The sequence below is a fragment of the Dysidea avara genome, chromosome 12 (assembly GCF_963678975.1).
Source record: "Dysidea avara chromosome 12, odDysAvar1.4, whole genome shotgun sequence".
Lineage (NCBI taxonomy): Eukaryota > Metazoa > Porifera > Demospongiae > Dictyoceratida > Dysideidae > Dysidea > Dysidea avara.
The window spans coordinates 5,181,563-5,208,299 of NC_089283.1; the positions used below are offsets into that span (position 1 = coordinate 5,181,563).

At 39.1% G+C, this 26,737-nt stretch overlaps 1 protein-coding gene and 1 pseudogene across 1 annotated transcript; one reads left to right on the forward strand and one right to left on the reverse strand.

Moving 5' to 3' along the window:
• The first annotated feature begins 28 nt into the window (after positions 1-28).
• On the forward strand, positions 29-21,770 carry LOC136240027 (uncharacterized). Its single transcript, XM_066030826.1, has 20 exons — positions 29-172; positions 246-373; positions 2,574-2,637; positions 3,035-3,086; positions 3,135-3,211; positions 3,498-3,621; positions 4,213-4,290; positions 4,623-4,720; positions 5,660-5,775; positions 9,667-9,737; positions 10,352-10,486; positions 11,155-11,277; positions 11,631-11,781; positions 13,049-17,301; positions 17,661-17,728; positions 17,780-18,952; positions 19,411-19,576; positions 19,641-19,994; positions 20,416-20,517; positions 21,510-21,770. Exons 2-20 carry the CDS (start codon positions 247-249, stop codon positions 21,651-21,653), a joined length of 7,476 nt encoding a protein of 2,491 aa, XP_065886898.1. The 5' UTR covers positions 29-172; position 246; the 3' UTR covers positions 21,654-21,770.
• LOC136241321 (uncharacterized) lies at positions 21,561-26,347 on the reverse strand (annotated as a pseudogene).
• Between the last annotated feature and the right edge of the window lie 390 nt (positions 26,348-26,737).

Below are 26,737 nucleotides of genomic sequence, written 5' to 3' on the forward strand. Positions count from 1 at the left end.
GAAATATTTGCATGGGTGTGACTTAGCGCATCATAAAAAGATAGCCCAACAATATAAAAATAATATAGGGCGTTACACAGATCACATTTACCGCTGAATCGCGCCAGAAGTAGATTGATGAAAGACCACGCTGTTTTGAGAAGAGAAAAATAACACCGTCTATATATTGAAGGTATTTTGTGTGTGTATAAGCCGTATAGTGGCATTGTATTCTCATTGATTCCAAATCCCGCCTACGTTTTTAGGATGGATACCAACAGTCGCCCTGTTCCCTTTGAAATGATAACCGAGAATGTCTACCTGAATGACACCACAAGTAGCAGGGACAAGAAGAGAGCTAAGAAGATGGTTTGTGAGTGTCAGTTTGATCCAGGTTTGTGCCAATTCTTTGCTTTCTGTGGGCTGTGGTGTTGTAATACTAATCTGGTGGGGTGGAACCAGCTATTTGGTTTGATTTCAACACTCAAGGGATGCTTAACTGATCCACTAGTTATCCGAAAGAATTATCTTGATGACCTGTTTGTGTGCTTGCTACAAATTATTGTGTAAGGTGTGGACGCAAGCTTGTGTGCATGTGTGTGTGGCACGCACACACGTGTGTGCATGTGTGTTTAGTAAAAAGGGGCATCGACGACTGTCTAAGGAAAGATAAATTGTAGTATTGAAACCGTTAAATCTCTAAAAACTCATTAGAAAAAACTAAATTCATGAAGTGTACTTCCAGGTACTGTATTCCTGTTCTGAAGTAACTGGTGTTCACTTATATACATGCTCCATCTACCTCTCTATACAGTGACTACTACCATTTGTAGTGTTTCTTTCATAGCCCCACTTGTGTGTAACCAAGATGTAGATGTAGCATTTGTTTTTAAAGCAGTGACATGTTTTTCACAAATAAAATCTTGCAGTTTACAGCTCAGTGGGTGGCAGTGTGAAGTACCACCTATGTAGAGAAAAAGCATCCTCTGTGCAGAATTTCCCTCCTTTTTTTTAGTCTCTGTTACAGGTTTTCAGGAGTGTGTGAATAATATTCTACCTGTTTGAAGTGGTGCTGTAACTGTAATATATTTATGTCAGTAATATAATTGTTGGAGGATAGATTGCCTTCAACAGCTCAACAGAAACCATACAAGTGTTAGAACTGTGAATGCCTTTATGAGAGATGGAGTATTCTAAACAATCCTTTTACTAGGAGAGAAAGACGAAAACGGAACATTTGAAGTTGTAGGCGCTACGGCTTCAATTTCAGTGCTATGTTCCCCATAATGGTGCCCTATTGTTTTATACTCTACCAGCAGAGGAGGTACCGTAAACGACGAAGGTTTGACGAGACTTAAGTTTGGCGAATCAGCATGCAAAGCAGGTTGGCGGACAAAAGTTTGGCAAATTCACCATGCAGCTAATATGGAACTATGTACTGAATAGCTGATTGACAAATAAAGTTTGGCGAATTTCCCAAATTCGCCAAACTTTAGTCACTCCAAACTTTCAGTCGTTTACGGTACGACATATATTAAAGCGCTATCAAAAAGAATTCATGTTAATTGCATATTTTGACTACTAAACTGATGCTTAATCCCTAAATTACGGGATTGTGGAGACCATGAATACAATTTCCAGTGCTATACTCTTCCATTGTTGGTGTTTGCCCTTCATTTTATGCGGTAAGCTCTTTGTCACATGACAACATCTTCAATCGCCTTGTATATTAATATCAAACCACTGGGTTCAGCGTGGTTCACCACACCATTACATTACGGATAAGAAAAGCTTTCAATTGGCACCTAATTTTTCAATGAAACCCTCCAAATGTTGATTTTTAAGTGCTCTGTGCAAATCCTATGAGCTGACATGAGTGTATCGTACCTCTTCTGCTCTACCAGTATGTAGTTTCTACAGGGTGACAGCTAGTGTACATATTTCATGTGTATTTCTCCAAGGTGTTGAGTGTTAGTGGTTCAGCTCAGAAAGTTACGTCACACATGCTGTGCACTTTTGCTTCGTAAAGTATTGGTTAGGCATGATCAAGTCTTCAGAATGACCTCAAACCCTTCCAGCAAGTTTTTATTTTTTATTTAATTTCCGATTGCTTGCCAAGGCACTTCTTGTACTGTTTGTGTTGAGCGGTAAAATCTTGATCACATAGTTTTTTTAGAATCTCACAATCCACATCAAACACACACGAAATATAGTTTCTAAATCAATTGAAAATCAAATTGCTGCACTAACACTGTACTTCGTTTTCCTCGTTGTGTTACGGGTGGAAAACATAGTGCAATGGCCACTTCACGTTTTTGTAATAGATAGTCGGGCACGCATTACTGTGTCTGTATGGTGCCATTCTCTTTTTAAGGTTCACCAGTAATGAATTATATTAGTAAACAAATAAGTGCAGGAACAATTACATTTGAGTAGGGATCATATAAATGAAAACCAATTAGACAAGGGAGGTCATCTACACCTGCAACTATATACCTGTGGACATTTAATTCCTACTTCAGCAAATTTCTTCCACTGGTTGTACAATGATCTGATAGGAGAATGTTTATAACTTTCGTATTATCCACCTGTAGAAATGGACGATCCTGAGACAGCTTGTGGAGAAGACTGCCTTAACAGATTATTACTAATAGAATGGTAATGATGTCTTGATGTGTGTTCATTAAAAATACAGTGTGTTTTTTGTGCATATAACATAAACCTTTTGGCAATGTTTCTCAAACAGCCGATACATTGGTGAATTTAATTTTGGGATATGACAAATAGCACATGTCTTTGCTTACAATGTGTAAACCTTATTGCCACTATGTATGGACCAGTTATAATCCACTTCTTACATGTTTCCAATCTTATAGCCACAACAGGTTGAAAATACTTTGTAAGGGTGTGTACCGTGTGACATGGCATATAAAAAAAGGAAATTGTGTCACAAAAGTGTGTATATGTGTGTACATGTAATACGTAGTACAGATGTTTTCGATGCCTTATACAAGGTACACTGACTATATTTTAAATTGTTGTTTTAACCCTGTAGTAGTTCAAGATGTCCCTGTGGGGAATATTGTACTAATAAAAGATTTCAGAGGGTTAGTTGATACTGTATAAAGATGATGGTTAAGTGTTTATTCTTGCAGGCAGAGTATGCTAAGGTTGAGGTGTTTAAGACAGAAATGAAGGGATGGGGGCTTCGAGCATTAATAGATTTGCCAAAGTAAGTGGCTACCATCCCATCAAAGAGTCTGTTGATGGTGAAATAGCCTTTTACAATAACTGCTTGTTTCCCTCATCATCCTTGTGTGAAAGAAATTCTGACTGAAACTGTCTGATAAGCTTTGGGAACTACATGAATTGACATACAGTACCGTATTCCATTATTTAAAACTACAAAAAGGTTATTAAAAAAAGTTTTTTTTAAAGCTGGTATTGCCATAGATTTTTCCATCTCTTACTTCTATTGGTTCTTATATATTATACATATTACCCTTTGGTTACTATAGGGACATGTTTGTTATGGAGTATTGTGGTGAGGTGTGTTCTCTGGCTGAGTTTGAAGAACGCAAGAAAGTGTACTCGATGGAGAAGAGACGCCATTACTACTTCATGTCACTGAAAGCTGATGATGTAGGTTAACATATGTATCGTGTAGTAGGATTGGAAGACAATGCCTCTAACATAAGTGTAATATATCCTTAGGTAACTTTTTTATGCTACACATGTGAAGTTTCACTTGCAATAATCCCAACCCTACAGTGCTGTCAAAGTGTGCTTAGCTAAAACTGTCTCATGCTGAGTGGCTACTGCGTGTTTGTGTCATGACTCCCACAATGGTGTTAAGATTTAGTTATTTACGTAGTTTCCCTTTGAACATTTCCCAAATGCCAATTACCGTGATGAAAGCTGGTCTACAGTAGCTTATGAAGCATTCATTCAACTACACAACAATGTGTATGTTCAATGGCTGGTGTATTACATGGCACCCAAAAGTCTATGTACGTAAGTACTGTATTACAGTACAAGCATATTAATAGTTCTTTGTAAAAGTATATTGTAATGCAGACATAACATGCTGGGCGGAGGACCATGAACTCTGGTGTGTACATGTGTGATTTGCTAGCTAATGTTGTTGTGGCTTTCTTGGCAAGCTCATTGTATTGGAGATTGTGTGTGTATGTGGTGTTGTGGCTTGTGATGGTGTTGTTGATGTTGTTGCAGATTCTTGATGCTACTCATTGTGGTAACATGTCCAGGTTCATCAACCACAGCTGTGACCCAAATTGTGAGACACAGAAGGTTAGGAGAGAAGGAACACACAATGCATGCACATACATACATGTGCTCATGGACACAGAAAAAGTACACAGCATTACCGTGGTCACACCTACCCAGTGCAATGCTGTCCATGTCTCAAATATGTGCCCATGCATGTTCACACACACACACACACACACACACACACACACACACACACACACACACACACACACACACACACACACACACACACACACACACACACACACACACACACACACACACACACACACACACACACACACACACACACACACACACACACACAACACACAACACACACTTGTTTATTAATTTCTTTACCACTATAGTGGACAGTTGAAGGAAGACTAAGAATTGGCTTCTTCACACTACGACACATTTCAGCTGGGGAGGAACTCACATTTGACTATCAGTTCCAAAGATTTGGGTAAGAATTCAATCTGCACAACAAATGTATTTAACAATGCTATGCTGCCATTTATAATGTCTGTAAACTTTCCTTCCATTCTCTATTTGAAAAAAAGCAATTCTTTTAATGCAGATGAAAATGCCAAGGTCAATCAATTCTCAATATTATTGAAATTAATGATCTTCATGTCTTAGATACCTGAACTCAGTTAACTTTTAGACAGAAAACCTGCCAGTTCAGTAGTAATGCTCATAACATATCTAGCATATGGTAGTCTAAAGGTTGTTCAAATTTGTTTTGCTATATAGCTATACCCTAATCCCAGCTAGCTCTCAAATATTGCATTAAAAAGGGACTGTCATTTTAGCTGGCTTGCTCATACTCGATTGTAATGAAAAACATTAACCCCTGCACTAGCTTCCTGCCTCTTTAACAGCTACGAAGAGTGATTGCATGTACACCACAGTTATTTCAACCTGTATACAGTTTGTACTGTATCTACAAGGCTTGTTATACTTTATCGTAACTGAAGATTGTTAGTCATAGTGGCTTCAAAATGTCTAGATAATGTGTGTACATCAGTCATTACTTGGTTGCCATTCCTGTGTGGTGCTATTGTGTATAAGGACGACATATCTGTGGTAACCATGTAGTACAATATACTCATTGCTTTAGCATACTATATTTTCCATGTAATGTTTAACAAATGATTGAATTATGGTAAGTGGGGAGAAAGAAGCACTGAATAGCGATAGTAAGTGTTACTAATTATCTACAAATTGTAATACTAAAATGCAGCCTTCCAATTCAAGTAATTAAAGAAAATGTAGCAAATATTGAAGCCTTTAAAATCACTTGTCATTCAGCAAACAGATGCTTCAGTGGTATAGTAAAGGATGTTTATGTGTGTACACATCAACCTCTTGTTCATGTGTGTGATGTTGTTCTTGTTTGTAGTGAGGCAACTGCTCAGCGTTGTTATTGTGGAGCTGCCAACTGCAGAGGCTACCTGGGGGTTGGCAAACCATCAAACAGACACCAACAACAATCTTCTCCGAGGAGCAGTAGTGCTTGTGAGTGTGTGTTATGTATGTGCGTGTGTGTGTGTGTGTGTGTGTGTGTGGTTGGGGGGGGGGGGGGGGGGGGGGTATTGTCCGTTGTACCTCTGAAGTGTAATACAATCCATGCAGTGCATAATGTCAAAATGTTAAGAGTGGGATCAATACGTATGCCTGCCAAATCATGGTTTATTTCTTTTTCATGCAATATTTTATACTGTAATGTGTCTCCTTATCTCTCCAATGTTTCGCCATGGTCTAATGAATTGTTACTGCTACCTGAAATTGTGTGTGAAGACCACAACATTTTGTAGTGATACATATGATTGTCTACAAATTCAGGGAAAAATATGTTGCAATATTCTTTCCAAGCTTCTTGCAAGAAAAGGGACAAGTTCAGTGCAAGATTCTTGTTTTGCAAGATCCTTTACACATATATTCCATCATTATTCTTGGAGCTATTGAAATACATTTTTGCTGCAAGGAAATCAGAAGCAACTCGAACTGTGATGTTTGATCATAAGAGTGCTAATACTCATCAACCTGCACTTGTGACGTCGTGTCATACTTGAAGCCTTTGTCATAGATAAGATTTGGTTTATGGTGCAAATATTTATCGAGTTTTACATCAAATGTGGCAAAATACATTAATGGATTTGTCAAATGGCTGAACAATTAGCATAACAAGAGTACATAACAAGAGTATATAGCCTTCAAGAATGGACGTCATCACCAGGACCAGGTAACTGACTAACTAACTCTAAAAAATTCATGGGTTGTTGAAAACCCTTTTGCTTGTGGTGGCTCAATGGAATTTTGTTCATTTATAAGTGAGCTGTTGCATTTCATTTCACATTGAATAGTTGAGTTGCTAGAATTGCAGTGGTCTCTGGTCCGTCTATGTTTGCTAAACTACTTGTTGTCAGTGTAAAGCATGCAGATCTCGTCATTAATGATTACTGAAGAATATACTGTTGCAATTAATCAGTGAGACTTAGCAGAATTGGTACTGCTTGAGAAGAAATCCACACTTATTTAGCCAGAGAGATCGGGCAACATGGTATAGTTGTGACACATCCATTGTATCGGTATCGTTGTCATGGTACGTGGCAAGGCTACTCATGAAGCTAGGGTTCTTACTGTCATGTAATAGTATGCAGTAGGCATGTGTGTTAACCTTACAGCTCCAGATGTCGTATTAACAAGATGGCAGATTGTTTGACAATATCAAGATTACTACAAAGGGACCACTACTATCACTGACTGACCAGCTGAATCTCAACTTCTACAAAGACTTTACTCTAACACTACTGTATGTAGCTACATTTAGTATAAACACACCCAACATATCTGAATCACTAGTAACTTGTAGATTGATGCTGTATTTTTATAAAATGTAATTGTTAGGTGGTTGGTGGCTAAGGAACATATTCAGTATAGTGGTGTTGTCTGTGTGTGTGCTGTGAGGTTATTATACAACACTTGACTACTCGATTTATGAATGCCATATCTGCTGCTGTGAGCAAACCGGAAACTAAACTACCCTCCTTATGCTCTTCATACTGTCACTGTACCTTCTTCTTGTTTCTTCTGTGAATCTCCTACACCTTGCTCTGACATCTTGTGTGCTTCCATTACACTTTGCTCTGTCATCTCTTCGGATGGTACATGACACCTCACACACAATCATGTAATGAAGGAAGGTTTAATAGTGCTTAGTGAACCTACACTCCTGCATGGTCATGGCTCCCACTAAGAAATGGATCATAACTTGCAGTGACAGAAGGGGAATCACCAGGGGAAAAGAGTAAATCTCCTATATATGGTATGCGGGCTTGTTGGCTTATACATACGATCTTAATAATCGTGTAACCAAGTGAATAGTTCTCTGCTTGGGGTCTTCTTTCTGTCTGGAGGCCTTACTATGAAGTGACTAGACATCGTTGTATCCTGATATAGCAATATTGGTCCTAAAATTTGGGGTGCAGTCATGTTGAAGCATTAATAACATCATGCTTACTATAGTATAGAATCTTGGGTACTGTGAAAAAGTCTGGAGTAGATCAATGTTTGTTAACATCAAGGATTGTGTTGTCTTGAACTCATGAACTTGATTTGTGGACATAACTCCTACGGTATAGTCACTAAGCAACGGACCATGGCAGTAGGGGGAAGCAGCTGACCTACCAGTATGCATGCACTTGACAGCCTGTAGACTTTTCTTATGGCAGTGTCCATCTCCATGGCTGCAGCGTATATTAAATCACATGTAGAGCTTGAGAAGTTATTGTACTTGCACTTCATGTCTAAAGTATATACCACATTCTCAAGGTCCTTACACCTTACATAACAAAGAAAACAATGATCATTAATTCTGTTATGTAGTCTCTGTTTGGGGTCTTCTTCCTGTCTGTGTGATGTCTTACCATCTGGCTAGACAGTGTTACATCTTGAGCAATGGAGTATTCCATCAGACTGTTTATAAAACATTAATAAGGCAACTTGCCAGCTTCACTCCTGCACACCATGAGAATCTGTCATCATAAACTTCATCATTAACTGTCCTTGGAGGAAAATAACAGTATGTCAAAGTGACGTGAATCTAGTGAAATGATTGCTTGCGTATCTGACCAATGCTAGTAGTTACTGATGCATACATACGTAGTACAGTACTGTATGTTAGAGCTCTCAAAATACAAATGACCAGAAACCAGACCTTGGCAGTATTGGTTAGGTGCAATCAAGCCAAAGAGTACCTTCATTGCAACACAAAATGTAAAATTTGTATTTAGTAGAAGCTGACTAACTGCCTGATGCCTTCAGACAAGCATAATACACTAGACGGATGCTACACAGCATCATGGGCGAGCCTTAGTGTGAGACTTTCTGTGTTCGTTCCGTAAACTTTTGAGAATGGTCAGACAGTCGGATGTATGGTGGAACAAGGGGGTGGCTTGCTAAGGCTCGCCAAATAGTAGCTAAGGCTACAAGCTTGATTTTTCATTATTAGATTTTCAGTCCAATGGATTTACCTTTGTTCTCCTTTTGTGTCCCATTTTTTTTCTGCTGGCAGTACAAGGTGTTGATTTATGGTAGCCCATTATGACTTCCCTGTGCTGACTATCATGTTTGTAAGAATTGTCCGTAATTTCCGTAGTGACTGGATTGATTGCAGAGGCACTTCTCATACTGTTCTTTGTTTGTAACCATGTAACAGACTGTAACCATGTAACAGACTGTAACCATGTAACAGACTGTAACCATGTAACAGACTGTAACCATGTAACAGACTGTAACCATGTAACAGACTATAACCATGTAACAGACTGTAACCATGTAACAGACTGAAAACGAAGCATAATGGCTATTTTACTTGATAGTTGGGCCGCATGTTCAGGCACAAAATTAATTTTATGATATGTTATGCATTGGTTTACTAGTCATAATTTTGTTATTTAAAAACTACATGTTCGATTAGGGGTCATAGAAACTACAAGTAGTGAAACAAAGGTCACCTACACCTGCTAGTGGATATTTTAATCCCTAGTTCACTTGGCTGTACTGAAGAAGGAATTCAATGTCCACTAGAATATCTGCAGGCCTTGTTTCATTTTTTACTTAATTGTTTTTTCATTGTATTTGATTGAGGCCTGCCATCAGTTTACTTTCTGATCGTCTGCTCTCAGCTGCTGCATGGAAATCCAGCACTTTGATCCTCGATCCCATGCAAAGTACAATATTTGGCAATACATGTAGAGTTTGATGAGTACACGGATTGACATTGTACATTCCACTTTGCCATATCTTGTGACTCACATGTTTACCATTAAACAAGTTTTAATCATACTAGGTATTGTGTATACATCACATTTGTACCAGTAGCTCTAATTGTTTTATCTTGTTTAGCTCCATTACATCGCAAGGAGAAGAAGAGAAAAGATGAAGTATATGTTAATCTTCTTGATCCTGATGCTTTAGTGAGTGCATATGCAGTCTAGTGTAGTGTACGGCATGTATTGTTGTGGGGTTTAGTGTGCGTGTGGGGGGTGATGTGTGTGTGTGATGTGTGTGTAGGTGATGCATGTGAGGCCAAGTAGCTAGACCATCAGCCTAGTAATCAAAGGGTTCCAGGTTTGATGCCCGGTTATGCCAATTTGGTGTTGTTGTTTCCTTGAGCAAGAAACTTCACTCACATTTCTCCAGTCTACCCAGCTGTATAATGGAGGCCTGGTGGCCTGGTGTCAACTGAAACTGGGGAAGCAGCCCACCCAGTTGTAACATCAATGGGTACCTAGTGTTTACTGGGGAAGCAAATTCCTAACTGTCCTTGTCTTGCTTAGCGGTATTGGGGTTGTTGTGGAACTTTAGGTTCCATGGCTTCTCTCCATGAGACCTAGACAGTCCTCCTGCAGGTTAGCCTCAGGAGGATTTGTATGCACAAGACTCAATTGCTTGAGTGGTGCACAGTGCTGGTTTGTTGGGCGGCAATAGCTGTGTTTTGCATGACTGCTGTAGCTTGCTTTGTATGTTATGCTTTGTATGTTATGTAAGTTTCACCGAATATAATTTTTTTTGTTTGTTCTTTTATTAGTTTGAGAAGCAAGTTTATGACATAGTGGGGTCGTCATGGCGTCTCATGAACAGCAACCAAGTGTTGGCCATCTCCCGAGCCATGATTCACGCTGAAACTTCAGAGCAGAGAAATGTTCTCCTGAAAGTCTTACAGGTACACCACATATACCCTGTAGCATACATGTTTACATAATGAACCTCTTTACTACTTAACTGCTATTGTACGTAGTTGTAAATTGTTATTTAGAGGTGTAACGGCCAGCCATGCAGTAACTCAATATTATTGTAAACAATATCTGTCAAATAGTAAAACAATATTGTTATATTATCACAGTATTTAGCACCATGGCTACTTTTCTTAGTATCAACCACATCACATGATGCCATTGAGTAGGTGCTTTAAATCACAGATCAAGATATTCTAATAGAGCAATCAAAGACCCTAATATAAGTCAATTACTGTAATAAAATAGTAAGTTGAAAATTTTCAACCATACAAAATACTGTAATATTGCAATAGATATTTTTTCGTCACAATTGTGGTTTTCTTAATTAGTGGGGCCCTTTGAAAGAGCACATATAGTTCAAGCCATTCACTCCCAAAGAGACAGTCCCACACCACATATTCCAATCTCGGATTTTTACCAATTTTTGCCTGCAAGTTTATGCAATACTTGATTCCTACCTGAGTAATAATAGCATAATAGACTTTCACACTAAGCTTTGTATCTCAATAATGCATGTTTATATATGTTATCGTTGGGATTTTTTATGCATTTCATCCATGGCTAGTGTCACTCAGAACTCCCTTTGTTTGTTCAGGCAACTGAAGATGAGGCTTGCTTGAAGAAATTCCTGTCCCTTCAAGGATTGCGGCTGCTTTGGAGTTGGATGGTGGACAGCTGTGACATGACTGGCAAACAGCAGCTGGATTTCCGTATGAGTGTGAGTCTGTTTGTGATTAGTAACACAAAATAAATAATCATAGTAGCTGTGACTTCTACTTTACGTGTGTGCATATGCACGCAGAAGTTATAGTGCCTTTTGTTGCCTTGTATAATACCTACCCATTGAAACACTAGACCGTCTTTTAGGTGCTAAGAGCAAGTTAAGGAAAATCCTCCTAGGGAAGGGTGCTGTAGCAGGGTTACACCTGAAGTTTCGTCTGAACCTTACCCGTTATGTAAGACATGGGCAGTTGACATTTGTTTCCCCCAGTTCCTCTTTTAAACTACACATCACATAAAAATTACTCTAATACAACACACACTTGTAATGTTACAATATACATTCCACAGCTACTGACCACACTGAAACACCTCCCTATTGCTACTAAGAATCAGATAGAAGACAACAAGTTACTGATGGTGGTACAGAAATGGTTGCAGGAGGCTCAACAGGCTGGTAGTGTCCCACGCAAGACCCCTAAAACTACTATCAGTAAAAAGAGTACGTGTTTGTGTGTGTGTGTGTGTGTGTGTGTGTGTGTGTGTGTGTGTGTGTAGTGTGTGAGTAAATGTGTGCAGGCAGGCGTACATGTGCAGGCAGGCGTACATGTGCAGGCGCACGCGTGTGTGTGTATGTACGTACGTACATGTAGGAATACATTGATACAAAGTAGCACACATGCTACACAAGCACAATATCATACGGTATGATAGTACTGTATAGTAGGGACCACAAAGGAGTAGGCGTGGTCCACGAATAACATCGCCCAAAAATCAGCCTCAATTTTCCCTGACAACGATGAGGCAGTATTGGTTAGGCAAAACTAAGCCCAAACAAACCTTCGGATTGACCCGAAATGCTTTCAAAAAGTTGCTACGGAATTTTGAAAATATATTATTTAACAGAATTTTCTACTGACTGAGTAAGTAACTGACTGACTGACTGACTGATGCCTTCAGACAAGCGTAACTCAATAACGGCTAAGGCTACAGGCTTGATTTTTTCACTGTTCTACGTCACTTTGGCCCGAGAAGTGCCTTTTGGCATACCGCAGTACGTACAATGCATTCTTCATGGACTTACCAGTGTCCTCCTTTGTGTCCCATTCATCTTTGCTGACAGTGAAAAGTGTTGATTTGGCGGTAGCACATAATGGCTTCCCTTCGTAACTGAAATCGTCCGTATTTTTCATAGTGGCTATTTTGATTGTAGGGGTGCTTTTCGAACAGTTCTTGACTGCTGTGTAATGGGTTGAACATAGCTGACAATGAAGCGTAATGGATACTTCACTTTTCAGATGATAATTGATATAACTGGGGCGCGCAGTACCATTTCTTCGGTATGCTTGGATTGCAGAGGTGCTTTTCAAACAGTTCTTGATCCGAAATGCTGTGTAACGGGTTGAACATAGCTGACAATGAAGTATAATGGATACTTCACTTTTCAAACAATAATTGATATAGCTGGGGCACGTGGTGCCATTTCTTTCGCAGTATGCGTGGGTTCACCAGTCATAATAATTGTTTACAAAAAAGTTAACAGAAAAATTTGGAATTTTCAATTAGAATAGGGACCATAGCACATCAATAACAAGCACAGTAGGGATATAACACTTCTTATTGTTTTACTGTGATTTAATATTGTGCACTACTCCAGCTTGTTTCAGTACTTTTTTCGATGTGCTATGGTCCCTACTCTAGTTGAAAATTCCAAATTTTTCTGTTTACTTGTTTACATGCAAACTAACAGATTGTATGTCATTTCACAGACGTGGATATCACAGTCACAGAAGCAGATAGCGTCCAGTGCCCACCCACCAGTTGTGATGAGTCCCAACATGAAGAAGTGAAACCAGATACGAACAGTATGACAATACCACCATCATCAACAAGAGAGAACAAGGAGAATTCTGGCATCAAAGCTGAAGAAAAGTTAACACAGAAAGATGACAGTACTTCACAAGAACTAGTTGATCCCATACAAAGCAAAAATAATGTTTCCCTAAAGAATGATGATCAAAAAGAAACACAGGAAGAAGGAATAAAAGACAATGTAAAAACAGAGGCAGTTGAGTGTGACAAACTGACAGTTGAAGATGTGAAGGATATAGTTAATGACACCGTTACCAAGGACTCTCATATTGATATTAAGGAATCACCTGAGGATGACAACAATATGAACAAGGAAACAGTTGTAGCACAGAAAGAAGAAGCCGAAGTAGGCAGCATGAAAGAAATAGTTGCCACAGAACAAGAACTAACAGAAGGTGATATTGTGAAACAAGCAGAAAATGATGAAGATAGTAAACTGGAACAAATCATCACAGAACAGAGGGACACTCATCATAGTGAAGAAGACATTACACAGAAAGTTGGTGAGGATTTAAAAGGCTTAGAAGAACATATGCAAATGGAACAAGTTGAAAAAGATATGAACACTTCTCAGAGTGAAGGTGATGTTACGACACAAGAAGAAGATAGTAGTAGTATGAAAACAGAACTAGGTGTTGTTGCATTAATAAAAGAACCTGTTGAGAAAATGGAGGATGAAACACCAAGAGATATAGACATAGTGTGTGTAGAGACAAGTGACACCACAAATGAGATTAGTGACCAGTCAAAGGACACAGTTGATATACCAACAGACATTAGTGATGTTCCAACAGATTTGGTCACAATACCAAAAGATGCAATTGATATACCAGTAGACACAAGTGACATACCAAAGGATGCAGTCAACACACCAATACACACTGGTGATATGCCACTAGACACAAATGATGCAGTGAAAGAATTGGATAATACTGCTAAAGAGATAGACAATACACAGATCAAGACTTATGAAATCACCAATCTAGCTGACACACTAGAGCACACTGATGATGTGCCAAAGGAGACAGCTGGTATGCAGATAGAGACAAGTTACATACTACAAGACACATGTACAGATGGTACACTGAAGCTGAGTAGTGATGGCGTAGTGGAAAAGACAGGTCATACACAGACAGAGACAGATAGTACTCTGAAGCAGATGGATGATACAGTAAGTGGTACAGTTGAACCACCCAAGGACACAGATAATGGACTGAAACTCAGTGATGGAATTGCGAAAGAGATAGATGATGTTCAGATGGAGACAAATGAAACACTGATAGAGATGGAAGCATCAACAGAGAACGGTGGAACGTCAACAAGTGTAGATTGTACATCCTTGGACACAGTTGATGCACAGGAGACAGACAGCAACATACCTAGTAACACAGGTGGTATGTACACAGAGATATATGAGGAGACAGTTGAAGCATCAACAAAGATAGGTGGTGAAGTGACAACAGATATTGCTGACACACTCATTGACCATACACAAAGAGAGATAGATAGCAGCATGCTTAGTACAGGTGGCATACTGGAACACAAAGATGAGAACAATACAGCAGGAATAGCTAACACAGTGCAATGGATTGGTTACACACCAGCAGGGGTAGTTGACCCACACAAAGACATGAATGATGTCATGAAGACTGAAACAAGTGACTTGCAGACTGAGACTGATATCACAACTGATGACATACTAAAACAAACCGATGACACACCAAAACAAACTGGTGACACACAAACAGAGGGAGGTAACCCACCACAACAGCCAGTTGATGCTCAGAAAGACACTGGTGATACAGCGAAAGGCATAGAAGACATGTGGAAACAACCAGGTAGCATGCTGTCAGAAGACACATTGAAGCAGGTACATGTAAGTAACCAACAAGAAGACGTGGATGATATAACAGAGCAGAAAGGTGACACACCTGTAGACACATGGAAACAGCCTGATGGCACACTAGATCAGTCAGGTGACACACTAATACAGGAAGTTAGCATACCAGTACAGGAAGTTGACGTGCCAGTACAGGAAATTGACATACCAGTACAAGAAGTTGACATACCAGTACAAGAAGTTGACATACCGGTACAGGAAGTTTACATACCAGTACAGGGAGTTGAAATGCCAACGCAGGTGTGTGACACACTTCAAGACATACATGACACACCGATAGACACAGGTGACACACTGAAACAGCCTGTTGGCATGCCAGAGCAGTCAAATAATGCATCAAAGCAAACGGATGACGTGCCTATGCAGGTGGGTAGCAGACTGGAGCAGAAAGTTGACACACTTCAAGACATAGATGACACACCAATAGATGCAGGTGACACACTGAAGCAAACAGATTCCATGCAAATAGAAATGATTTTAGTGATAAAGGTAGAAGACATGGCAAAGGAAACAGGTAATGCTCAGGTAGAAATACAAGAGGACACAGAAAGTGGCAAAGACGATGTACAAAATTTGGGTGAAGATGAAAGCAACAAACACAGTGAAACTGTTTGCCAAGCTGCTGATGGTCTCGTACCAATGGAAGATTATTTCAAAAGTGGTGCACAAACTGAACAAGATGGATTACGATATGAAACAGACACTACACAAGAAGACAGCGTACAACAAGCAGAGGACAGTGTGACAGCAGTGGATAATGGAGGTGAGGTACCAGCTTTTGCCGATAACGCTTCACTACTACTGCAAGGAGACCCAGCTGACATGTCAGTAGAAGAGAGTGATACACAAGCAGAGAAAGGTGTTGGAGCCCGGGAAGATGAAACTATTCCACAAGAGATAATAGGCCAGCTACAGAGAGAAATAGAAATGGAGCAAGGCAAAGTGGATATGGGAGAAAGCAGCATGGCTAAGGAAGAAGCTGATACGCAGACAGCAAATGATGAAGAGCTGACAGGCATAGGAGATGATAAAGAGGATATGATTCCTAAAGAAGAAGTTGACATGCAGACAGATAGTAATGAAGAGACTATTATTCCTAATGAAGATGTTATTACAGAAGGTAATAAAGAGGTTACTGTTCCTAGCAATAATGTTGACATGCAGAATTATTTGCATACAGAAAGCATTAAAGAGTGCAATATTCCTAAGGAAGAAGTTGATATGCAGACAGAAAACAGTAAAGAGATTATCATTCGTGAAGATTTTTACATGCATACAGAAGGCATTAAAGAAAGCACTATTCCCAAGGAAGAGTTTGATATTCGGGCTGAAAATAAAACAGAAAGCATTGTTCCCATGGAAAGTATTCATGTGGAGGCAGAAGGTGGTAAAGAAGATATTGTTTCTGAGAAAGACACTCATTTGCAGACAGAAGACACTAAGGAGGGTGTAATTCCCAAGGAAGATGTTGATATGCAAACAGAAGGCATTAAAGAAAGTATTGTACTTGAGGGAAACGTTGATATGGAGACAGAAAATGATAAAGAACCCAACATTCCTAAGGAAAGTGCTGACATGGGGTTGGAAGATGACACTAAGGACAGTGTGATTCCCAAGGAAGATGTCACAGAAGAATACAGCACACACAAAGAAAATGACAAGAGACATGAAATGTCAGAAAATGAACAAGAAGACGGTCAGGACACAGATAGCATCATATCAACGATATCAGACACAACGATCAGTTTGGATCAAGATGATACAGAGGGCATGACAGACACACAAGACCCAGAATGGATGATTGATGATAAAGACGATCCTCCTAGTTCTTGTGAGAGTACAGAGGAGACACATGAGGACAGTGACACTGTCGTTTCCAGCCAGATAACTGTTGGGAGAGATTCTGAACCTAACACAGAAACATCAACTGTTGAGGCAATACCTATTTCATCCTCAACGCAATCAGAACAGGAAACATTCCCAACTAGTACCAGTGAGAAAGAAGCCACTCCTGCACCAGTATGCCAACCAGATCAGCAGGCTCGAAAACAGGTTCAACAAGCTCCTGTTAGTGATAGCACAAGTATCCCTGAGTCTTGTGAAGCGGAGGGAAGAGAAATGATCAAGTCTACTGAAGAGCTAGAGCGTGAGCAAGCATTGTGTCTGGCCAAATTAGCTCATGATTTATTGGAACAGTGGAGTGACCTGAAGGAGGTATACCGGATACCCAAACGATCCTCTCCACCACCTGTAAGTAATTGACATTGTACAGTTTAGTTTAAAGGATTAGCAGCACAATTTAACCACATTATGGGCACATCAAGGGCAAAGTGTGTGTTCCCAACTAATCACCCTTACCTTGGAAAAGGATAGCATTGTTATACCAGTAAAATAACTTATGTAGGTGTACTGATGTACACAATTTATATCAGTTTATCTAGCTAACTAAGTTGTATCAGACTGTTGTTCTTTTTGGTTGTGAATAGCCTTAGTGCTTGACGTAATGTTGTATCTGAATCACATCTCATTTTCTTTTCTGCTAGCCAGTATTTGTCTGTGTGTTTGTATGCTGTCCATTTCTTAAGTCTATTGTCTTTTTCTCCTCATAGGCTAAGAGGCGACGCAGTCATAGCTATCACCGTAGACACAGCAGGTCACCTTCACCTGACAGTGATTTGTAAGTGTACAAATTCTAAAACTGTTTCATTATTATTATTGATTACTGTAGGGAGCTGAGGATGCGTCGTCGACAGAGAAGACGTGAGGGATCAACAACAGATAGATGGTTTAGACAGGGGTCGTACCATCGTAACAGCAATAGGAGGTTGCAGGCACGACCAAGACGATACCATTGGGACTCTACAGATAGCAGAACACAGTCTAGCAGCAGCCAAGCAGAAACGTACAACTCTGGAGACAATAGTACAACAAAAACTTACAATACAGCTATTCAACAAGGAACTATTCAACAAACAACTATTCAACAAGGAACTATTCCACAAGCAACTATTCAACAACAACAACAAGGGTATTCCACATATGACCAACTAGTTCAACAGCAACAATTACATCAGCAGCAACTCCAGCAACAGCAATTACAGCAACAACAACAGCAATTACAGCAACAACAACAACAGCAAACTCAGCAGGCTGGCACTACTGCAGGGATCTCATTACAATGTTATCCACAATCTTTGATAACCACTGGGCTTGTTCCTTTGAAGCCGCAAGCTGTGAACCAACAAACGCAGCAACAACCGCAGCCATTGATGCAGCAGTTGGCACTACCAGCCATGTCACAGGGCAATACTGCAGGTATCAGTGGGGTACCACTTGCAACAGGACAATTGTACGGATCACAGATTCTTTTTCAACCAACTCAGGTCTCCAACTTCTACCCAGCTACACCATCAAACTTACCGCCTCTTCCTCCTCCACCAACTGTGTTAGCAGCAGCTGCAGCCGCTGCAGCAACTAACACACTTTCTACTGTTGAAGCAGTTGCACAGAATCAGCTATTACCTAACCCTATTGCTCCTCTACAGCTACAAGCTCTGCCTGTTTACCAGCCACAAGCCGCTGTTATTCAACAGCAGCAACAAGCAGGTAATTCTGCAATTGTTTCTCAGCAGCAGGGAGGTGGGGCTGTCATTCAACAGGGCTACTTGCAGCAAGGCATCCTGCCTGGGCAGCTACGCCCACTAGATCAGCTGCAGCAGAGTGGAGGGATGTTGATCCAGCAGCAGTGTTATGTGCCTACCACTGCCGCCATCACAGGACTTGCCACTCTTCCTCTTCCGCCACCACCGCCTGTGTCCAGTGAAGAAAAGGGACTACCTGAAAACTGGCGTACAGCACGAGACCCTGCAGGAAAGATCTACTATTATCACTGTATAACTAAGTGAGAAGATACCATAATAAGTTGTGATTGTACCATATTAATGCCAATTGTTCACCTGTTATATTTAATTAACAACCTGTTTAATTTCTAAGGTTTTGCATTAAAGGGGAATTACACTGAACGGGTGTGACAAATGTTTAAAGAAATTGGAATGTTTAAAATCAAAATCCATAATGCAGTTAAGTACGCTATGCATTTTTGCCAGTTTCTATTGTTCTATCCATAGTAAAAACTACTCAATGTTTTTGACTTCCTGCTTGCAGGCTCCTAGCGTGATAAGTAATAAAAATAAGTTTAAACAGTCATTGAATTTTGTTACATTCAGTCGAGTTGTATAATGTTCTGTTCAGTTGTTGTGGTAACCAGAAACTAGTACCATTGTGACACAGACTGTGTCCTATTGAACCAGTGTAAAGTCCCCACATAATTGTATTGTGTTCTTGTCAATATGTTCACAGGAAGACACAGTGGGAGAGACCGGCTGCTAACGATACAGAGGGGACTCTTAACATGGATATTAGTAATAGTGACCACAGCGGTAATAGTCCTGAGACCAGTCCTGTACAAAACATTGTTACTACTACTACTGCATCAACAATATCTGCTTCCTCTAAACCCTCCGAGGTAAAGTAAATTTATATTGTGACTGGTTTTGTGGAAGTATTATGGTACTGTTTATTTGTTTTAGGCTACTGAAAGTCTACATACTATGGTTATCATTCAGGATACTGATAGTATACCAATGCCTTGTGATGAACCACAAGATAGCTCTAAACCCAAAGTAGTGCCATTAGAAATTGCCGCTCTTATTGCAGATGCTAAGGTTAGCAGATCTTCATCACCGTATGGCAAAGGAAGTGAAGATGGTGAAATTGTTGATCATACTGAAATGGACACCACCAGCCAAGAGACTGTGACCACTGAAACTACTTCCACTACTGCTGCTGTTGCTACTGATGTTGTTGGTACTCCTAATAAGGGCAGTGAGAACACTGTGCTTAGTAAGGATGCTGCCTTGGCTAGGGATCACTTCAAACACAATGTGTGTGTCTGTGTTTGTGTGTCTCTGTGTTTGTGTGTGTCTGTGTGTGTTATAAAGCAAATGCCAAATGTCCATGTCTCACACAGTGGGTGAAGGTCCAGGTGGGACTTCGTGTGCCCACACTTTCTCCTGTGGGACACGGTACAGTCTACTGCAGGTTACTAGCCCTGCCCCGGGAGAATTTTCCTGCGCTGACTCCTAGCACCTGAGTAGTGCACAGGTGTCCCAGCACTGGGTAGGCGTGACTGTGCTACTAGCATGGCAGCTGAAGGCTTTGCTTTGCCTTTGTGTGTGTGTGTTGTGTGTGTGTTGTGTGTGCTTGTGCTTACATGCACGCACACGGACATGTGTAGTAGTATATAATATTTTGTGTGTGTGCAATGCATTTAACTATACTCACGGATTCTTTATCTGGTTGCAGATGTCCAAGCTGGTTATTCAGTGTCTACAATACCACAGAAAGCCGGGATGTAAATATGGCCTTATCACAAATTCTGAAGATTTTAAGCATCTGGCACGCAAGGTGAGACAATGCATCTGTGTAGTGTCATTGTGCAGTATGTATATATGTACGTATCTGTGCAGTGTGTATGTATGTACGTATCTGTGCAGTGTGACACTTTCATTAAATACTAACACGTATATATTGTCTGATTGTCGGTGTTGAAAAAATTACAATCAAGTTACACTTGATCTGTTATTCTTGGTAAAATCATAAACATCACTTCCTTAGTAAACATTATGGTTTATGATCCCGTTTGAGAACTTTGTTGTTATTCTGACTACCAAGAACACTATAACAGTAAACTTCCCACTTCATTTACTGGAGCATTAGTTTTAAAGAAAACATTAGTTACACATTGGAACTTTCCTTTAACTTGATAGGTTTCGGTTTCAGGATGACAAAAATCTCAGGTTACGTTGTTAACCCTGGCCTTATACCTGTATGTGACTTTTAATAACAATGCTCTAAAAACATTTACAAAATGCAGTAACTCTTGAACGAACAATCCTATAGCTACACAATTTTTATTTGTGATGTAATAAAATGGTGCCTAGGGGTTTACCCTATGACAAAAGTATGGGACCAAAACTATGCAATTCAAACACGCATGCCAATACATACCTTCAGAAAATGGTTCTTCCCAGTTCACTGTATCAAGCAATAAACACTAGTAGCTTCTCCAGGTCAAGCAATTACAAAAATGGCATGCATTCACGGATCCAGATGTCACTGTTCATCTCAACATAACAGTGAGTGAATGTTGTTACAATGATTATTCAACTTTGTATAAGTAGCCAAATGAATATACTTTTCAGTGATAGGTGGTTTTGGACTATTGTAGCTAGACAAGCTCTGCCGGTTCAGAAGCCATCACGTAATCACATGTGGATATTTTTGTACTTTATAAAAGCCGATAAATTTGCATGTGTGGGATTTTGCTTATTTTTGATTTATATTTATCAAAGTGATACTTGAGTAACTGCTTTAACATGTTTTTAATCTCTTTACAGCTCACACACGGGTTAACTGAGAAGGAAGCATACCACAAGAAAGGATATGAGAAAGTAGAATTCAACGACTCAGTAAAGACAAAGACCAAGGAGTATATTAGAAACTACATGAAGAAATTTGGTCCTATTTATTCAAGGACTTGATGTCCACTGTCATAGTACAATTAGACTATTTATAAATTATAATAAAGCCAGTTAGTAATTAAATTTTTATCAATACAAGTTTTTTTGAACAAATATCATTTGAGTTTTTTAAACTAACATCTTTGCATAGACGCCTCCAATGACAGGCCGAGCTCTGAATACCATGACTTTTCCAGTGGAGGTGTGTAATACCTACATAGTAACATATGTTAAGTTTTCAAATTTGAATTATGCCACACTAACCAATCAGAGAACGGAACTCGATTCATTGTTTCATTTGCAAACTTGTATACTACTTTGGTGATAGTTTTGAACTGTGGGTGGATGTTTTTTACAAGAGTGTTCAACTACTTAGCAATGTAGATACCACAGTGTCATCTTCCATTGCAGCTACCCACATCTCCCAATCAGTCTTGGTGAAATCAGCTCTGTTATCCAATGGTATTCCATACTGCAATAGACAAGTAAAAATTTCCCTAATGAACCAAATAAGTATTGTGCTATCCTTACAGAACACACTGTTTACATCACATGATAGTCTTACCTCATGCATTTTGCTCATGTAGTATTTCCCTTCCATTTCAAACACTGAATCTGGGAATAAATCAATCCCAAATACTTTCTACCAAACAAAAGAACCATTTTGAAACTGTAATACTTCACCGCACATGCGCCTAGCTTGGTAACTATGGTAATATAAACACAGTTAAGTTGTTGTGCATTCGTTGCCATTGCATGTGGTAGGTATTTTAACAATCTATCATCTTTCAAGCAGATAATTTGACATTAAGTTGTTTTCGGCTTATGCTAAAATCACACTAGTGCATAGATTACAGTCACAAACAAATTGATTATGACCTACATTTGTCTACAATGTCACAAATCCACTGTATGCCTGTTTCAAGAACATTGTACACAAATTCATACATTCTTATTAGGCACTTGTACATGTGTTTACATACTCCGTTTAAATTTCAGCTAACAAACATGCAAAATGTGCACTGAATTTCATTACATTGTAATTATCAGGTAAGTCAGGATTAATTTTGACAAATCACTTAATTTTTATTGATGTTTTTTGCATGACAAGGCTTCCTTTGAAAGAATGTAGTGTCTAGAGAACTATATACCTTCAGGCAACAAAAGGGAGTACAGATAGTGGCATCTACATAGTATGGACACCTTGGAGCCGCATTTAGAGGTGGTTACATTATTCATCCTGTGATCTCAAAGAAGAACTATGTCAACACTTCAAATCAATACCAAATACTTTAAAAGAATTACAAATCGAATATCCATGCCAAGCGCATCACAGAGCTCTCAACATGTTGCTTTCCTAGCTTTTTAACACCAGACACATTGCTTGGTTGCATAATCATATTTCATAGGGTAATGAGATTCCAAGTTAGTCTATGTACTGAGAGATGCTTGGGTATGTTAAGTAGTGTAATGTGTTATTTCAATACTGGAGTCACTGCTTACTTGAAAGAAGAGGTACTTCAATGACCAAGTATGGTCTAGATTATACTTCAGCTTGCAGTGGTCTCCATCCTGTAGTGTACCATATTGGAACACAACAAAACAAGCTTTAATTAATTATCTCATTAAATACAAGGGGGGACCCATAAAATACGTGAGTTCAAATATTACACACAGTGCGTAAACCAAACACCTTATACTAGGTTAATCACACATATGGGTTTAGACTGTGCTAACAACTCACGTTAGCATTCTTCAGCCAGTAGTCCACAAATTGTTTGTTCATTGTTTCATAATGTACTGCGTCATCAGATCTGTTAGCATTCCTTCATAAGCAGCCAGTCCCACAATTCCCTGGATACCATCACACAGATATATCACATATTTTGAATACCTAAACACTGATCTACATTTGTAGTGCTACCTAGTTAACAATAAAGCCAAGAAATTTGAAAAACAGTACATGCCAAAATAGGTTGAAGGCAGGTCCAACTTATTTACTGATTCCTAGCAGTTAATGATGTAAATGTTATACATTCTTTCCTGGTTAAAGCACAGTTTTTTGTTCAACTTATATACCTTGGCAGCCAAGTTGACATTGTGAGGAGATGGACCTTCAAAGTCATCAGTACATAACTGGTTGCCATGCAGGATCAGGGAGGCTGGCAACAATGTAGTCACCCCAAATTTTCAATACTGTCCTTTAAAAGTGATTTCAGTTACTAAGATACAGCTACAATGCCATGTATATACCAGTAAGGCTCCAGAAAATCAACTTTCCCATACCAATGTGATATGGCAGTGATCATGATCAGTTAAAAAAAATATAATAGTAGCTACAACATAGTTATACCATGTTAGCTGACTCTTCTACTGGCATCTGTTCCTGATGGTTAGGACTCAGAAACTATAAAAATAAAATGCCATTACATATGACGATCATGAATGCGTACCTGGCCAATGTCCTAGGTGATGTGGGGCCTACAGAAATACAAGTGGGTATCAAGTAGAGACTTTAAGCATATTACATTACTCACCCACTGGAGATTGTAAGGTATTGATAATCCATATTTGCTGGATCCATTGTTGGCATGCACTAGGATTGGTTCCAAAGAGCCTGACACACGTACACACATTCACAGAAAGAAATTTGCACAAAAATTCACTGCATTTACCGGAACACCAATGTCAAAAAGAAATAATGGAGATGAAGGATAAATAACGTCAACCTATATTCCGGCAGGTTAATAGAAAATTGATACTAGGTTTAATGTTGTGATTACTGTACTGATGTCTCCATCACTAGATATCTCTTTCATATCCACTGACCACCAGTGATGTTATTGTACACTTGGATGGTAGCTCCCACTGTCTGTCTGTGGTACAATTATCACCTACCATTAATAATAATATTAAAAGTATGTATAGCTACCTAGCTATAGGCCAGTGATGCTATCATTGCATAGTAAGGACCCCCCCTTGTTGTTCAACTCTTTAATATAAATTCCATCAAACTGGTCACAGTTCTGTGATAGCAAAATAATAATTGTGTAACAGCTATTGTCATGCAATTTATAGTTTACTGCTCTGAATGAGTCATACAGTATTGCAGCACTAGTGAGCATGTCGGTAGTCTTATTCACTGAAGCCCAGAATGTATGGCTGCATTGCACTTGTATGAATAAATTATAATGCTCCACAGTGTTAGCTTCTGAGTCAAGTTACAATAAACAAGTACTTTGTGTAATTTAATTATGGAACTATGCATCTCAAAACATAAAACTGACCGTTGCTAAGCAATAGTAATCTGCCATAACACAATCATCAAATACTCTATAAAAAACTATTTGAATGGCAGCTACACAATATGCAATCATTTAATGAATCACCTCGGAATAAGTTAATATGTAGTAATATAATTATCCCATATCATAACAGAAAACAAATTAGTGTACGCATGCTAACTTATTTGAGAAGACTTGATCATATCCAACAGTGATTCGTCTGGAGACTACGTCATTTTTTATAACCAATCCTAGACTCCATTTCACTGCAAAGACAGGCCAATTCTCGTTACAAGGCTGTGGGAAGTTCTACATGTCAAATATCATACAAATTTAGCGGACAACATGATATCACACACTTTGTCGTCAATGGGAAATTTATCTGAAGGCTGTTCTTGCTACAGTAGAGTGAGCCATAGTTGTACTAACAGTGCCATCATCTGCTACCACAAGGTAGAAATATCCTGAGACATAACAAGTTATAATTAGTAAGTGTGCAGTGTTTAATTTGATACAATATCAAATGACATGACTTCAAGCATCTTCTAATGTTGATCTTACCCTAGTTAATACGATCAGATCCTTGACCAAGGTAGTCCTTTGATGTCATGATTATGATACAAAAGAATATCGATTATTAATAATTATTATACCTGAGCCTCTGTGCCAATTTTCATCATAATGTAGTCCGGAGATTAGGGCTGCTCTCTGGACCACACTATCTTCTCAAAAACGTACAGCAATCTGTACAGTATGAAACAGCATCAGAGTTCATTGTTCATAAATAATTATAATTCTGTTAACATAATCTAGCATGCAGAAGACATATTCAACTGTGTATACTAATCAGCCAATACGCTTTGACTAACGATTAGCAAGTAAGCAGCTATATATAGGATATATTCATAGAACTTTTATACGTACTTATTTTAATTGTTGTGTAAACAGTTACAAATACTGCATAATGTTCCCTAAAGCCATGAACCATTTGTGTGGTTTCTATTGATGAACAATATGAGCAAATCACACAATAATGGGGACACATAGTAGTAATAACATACTTATGCAGCACATTGGACAGTTAGCAGCAGCACACCTCTCCTGTGTTGTCATAATATAGCTCAACTTTGTGTAACAGTTCATCTGTTGACAGCATGTCATATGCTATAAAAGTTATTGGGTAGGAACCCAAGGATGTATCTCCTGGAAAAGATGATCTTGTAAACTGTTAACACAGTAGAGTTAATTGGCATGGCAACAAATTGTGTATAGCTGTCCTTACTCATACAATCAATTTGATACCACCCTGTTGAAACTCGTATATTGTCTGCATTGGGATGACCTGTAGGTAACATCATAGCATATTATGTGATGAATTACTAAAGTATATAGCTATCTGTAAATTAGCCGCACAGACTTACTTTCTGGCATATAGAGCTGTTTGTACAGTGGAACCTCTTAGCAACTTCCTGTATATATATAGAATTGCCACCTCTCTAAAATGCCAACTTTAAATTCCCCAAGTGAGAAATATCCTTGTCTAAAGCAGCCACCTGCACTGTTAAAAATGAAGTGCTATGGTAGCACCTCTAGGTGCTATTTTTTGACTGGAGCAGTCAAAATTTAGCACTTTTAGGTGCTACCATAGCACTTCATTTTTAACAGTGTGGCTATTAAGATCAGCAAATTTTGGTCCAAAGTAAGGTAACCAGGATCTAGCTACTGTAAATCTGCATGAGCTTAATTATGATCTATTACAAACTCTTCATTTATGTTCCCTGTGTTTCTCTACCTGCATGCATGTGTGTATGCGTGCGTGTG

What these genes read in the sequence shown, in the direction of transcription:
- LOC136240027 (XM_066030826.1), top strand. Translation starts at nt 247, where the DNA reads ATGGATACCAACAGTCGCCCTGTTCCCTTTGAAATGATAACCGAGAAT. An exon ending in AGATTATTACTAATAGAATG is followed by an intron (nt 2,638 to 3,034) that starts GTAATGATGTCT and finishes TTAACCCTGTAG; the next exon opens with TAGTTCAAGATGTCCCTGTG. An exon ending in CTAATAAAAGATTTCAGAGG is followed by an intron (nt 3,087 to 3,134) that starts GTTAGTTGATAC and finishes TTATTCTTGCAG; the next exon opens with GCAGAGTATGCTAAGGTTGA.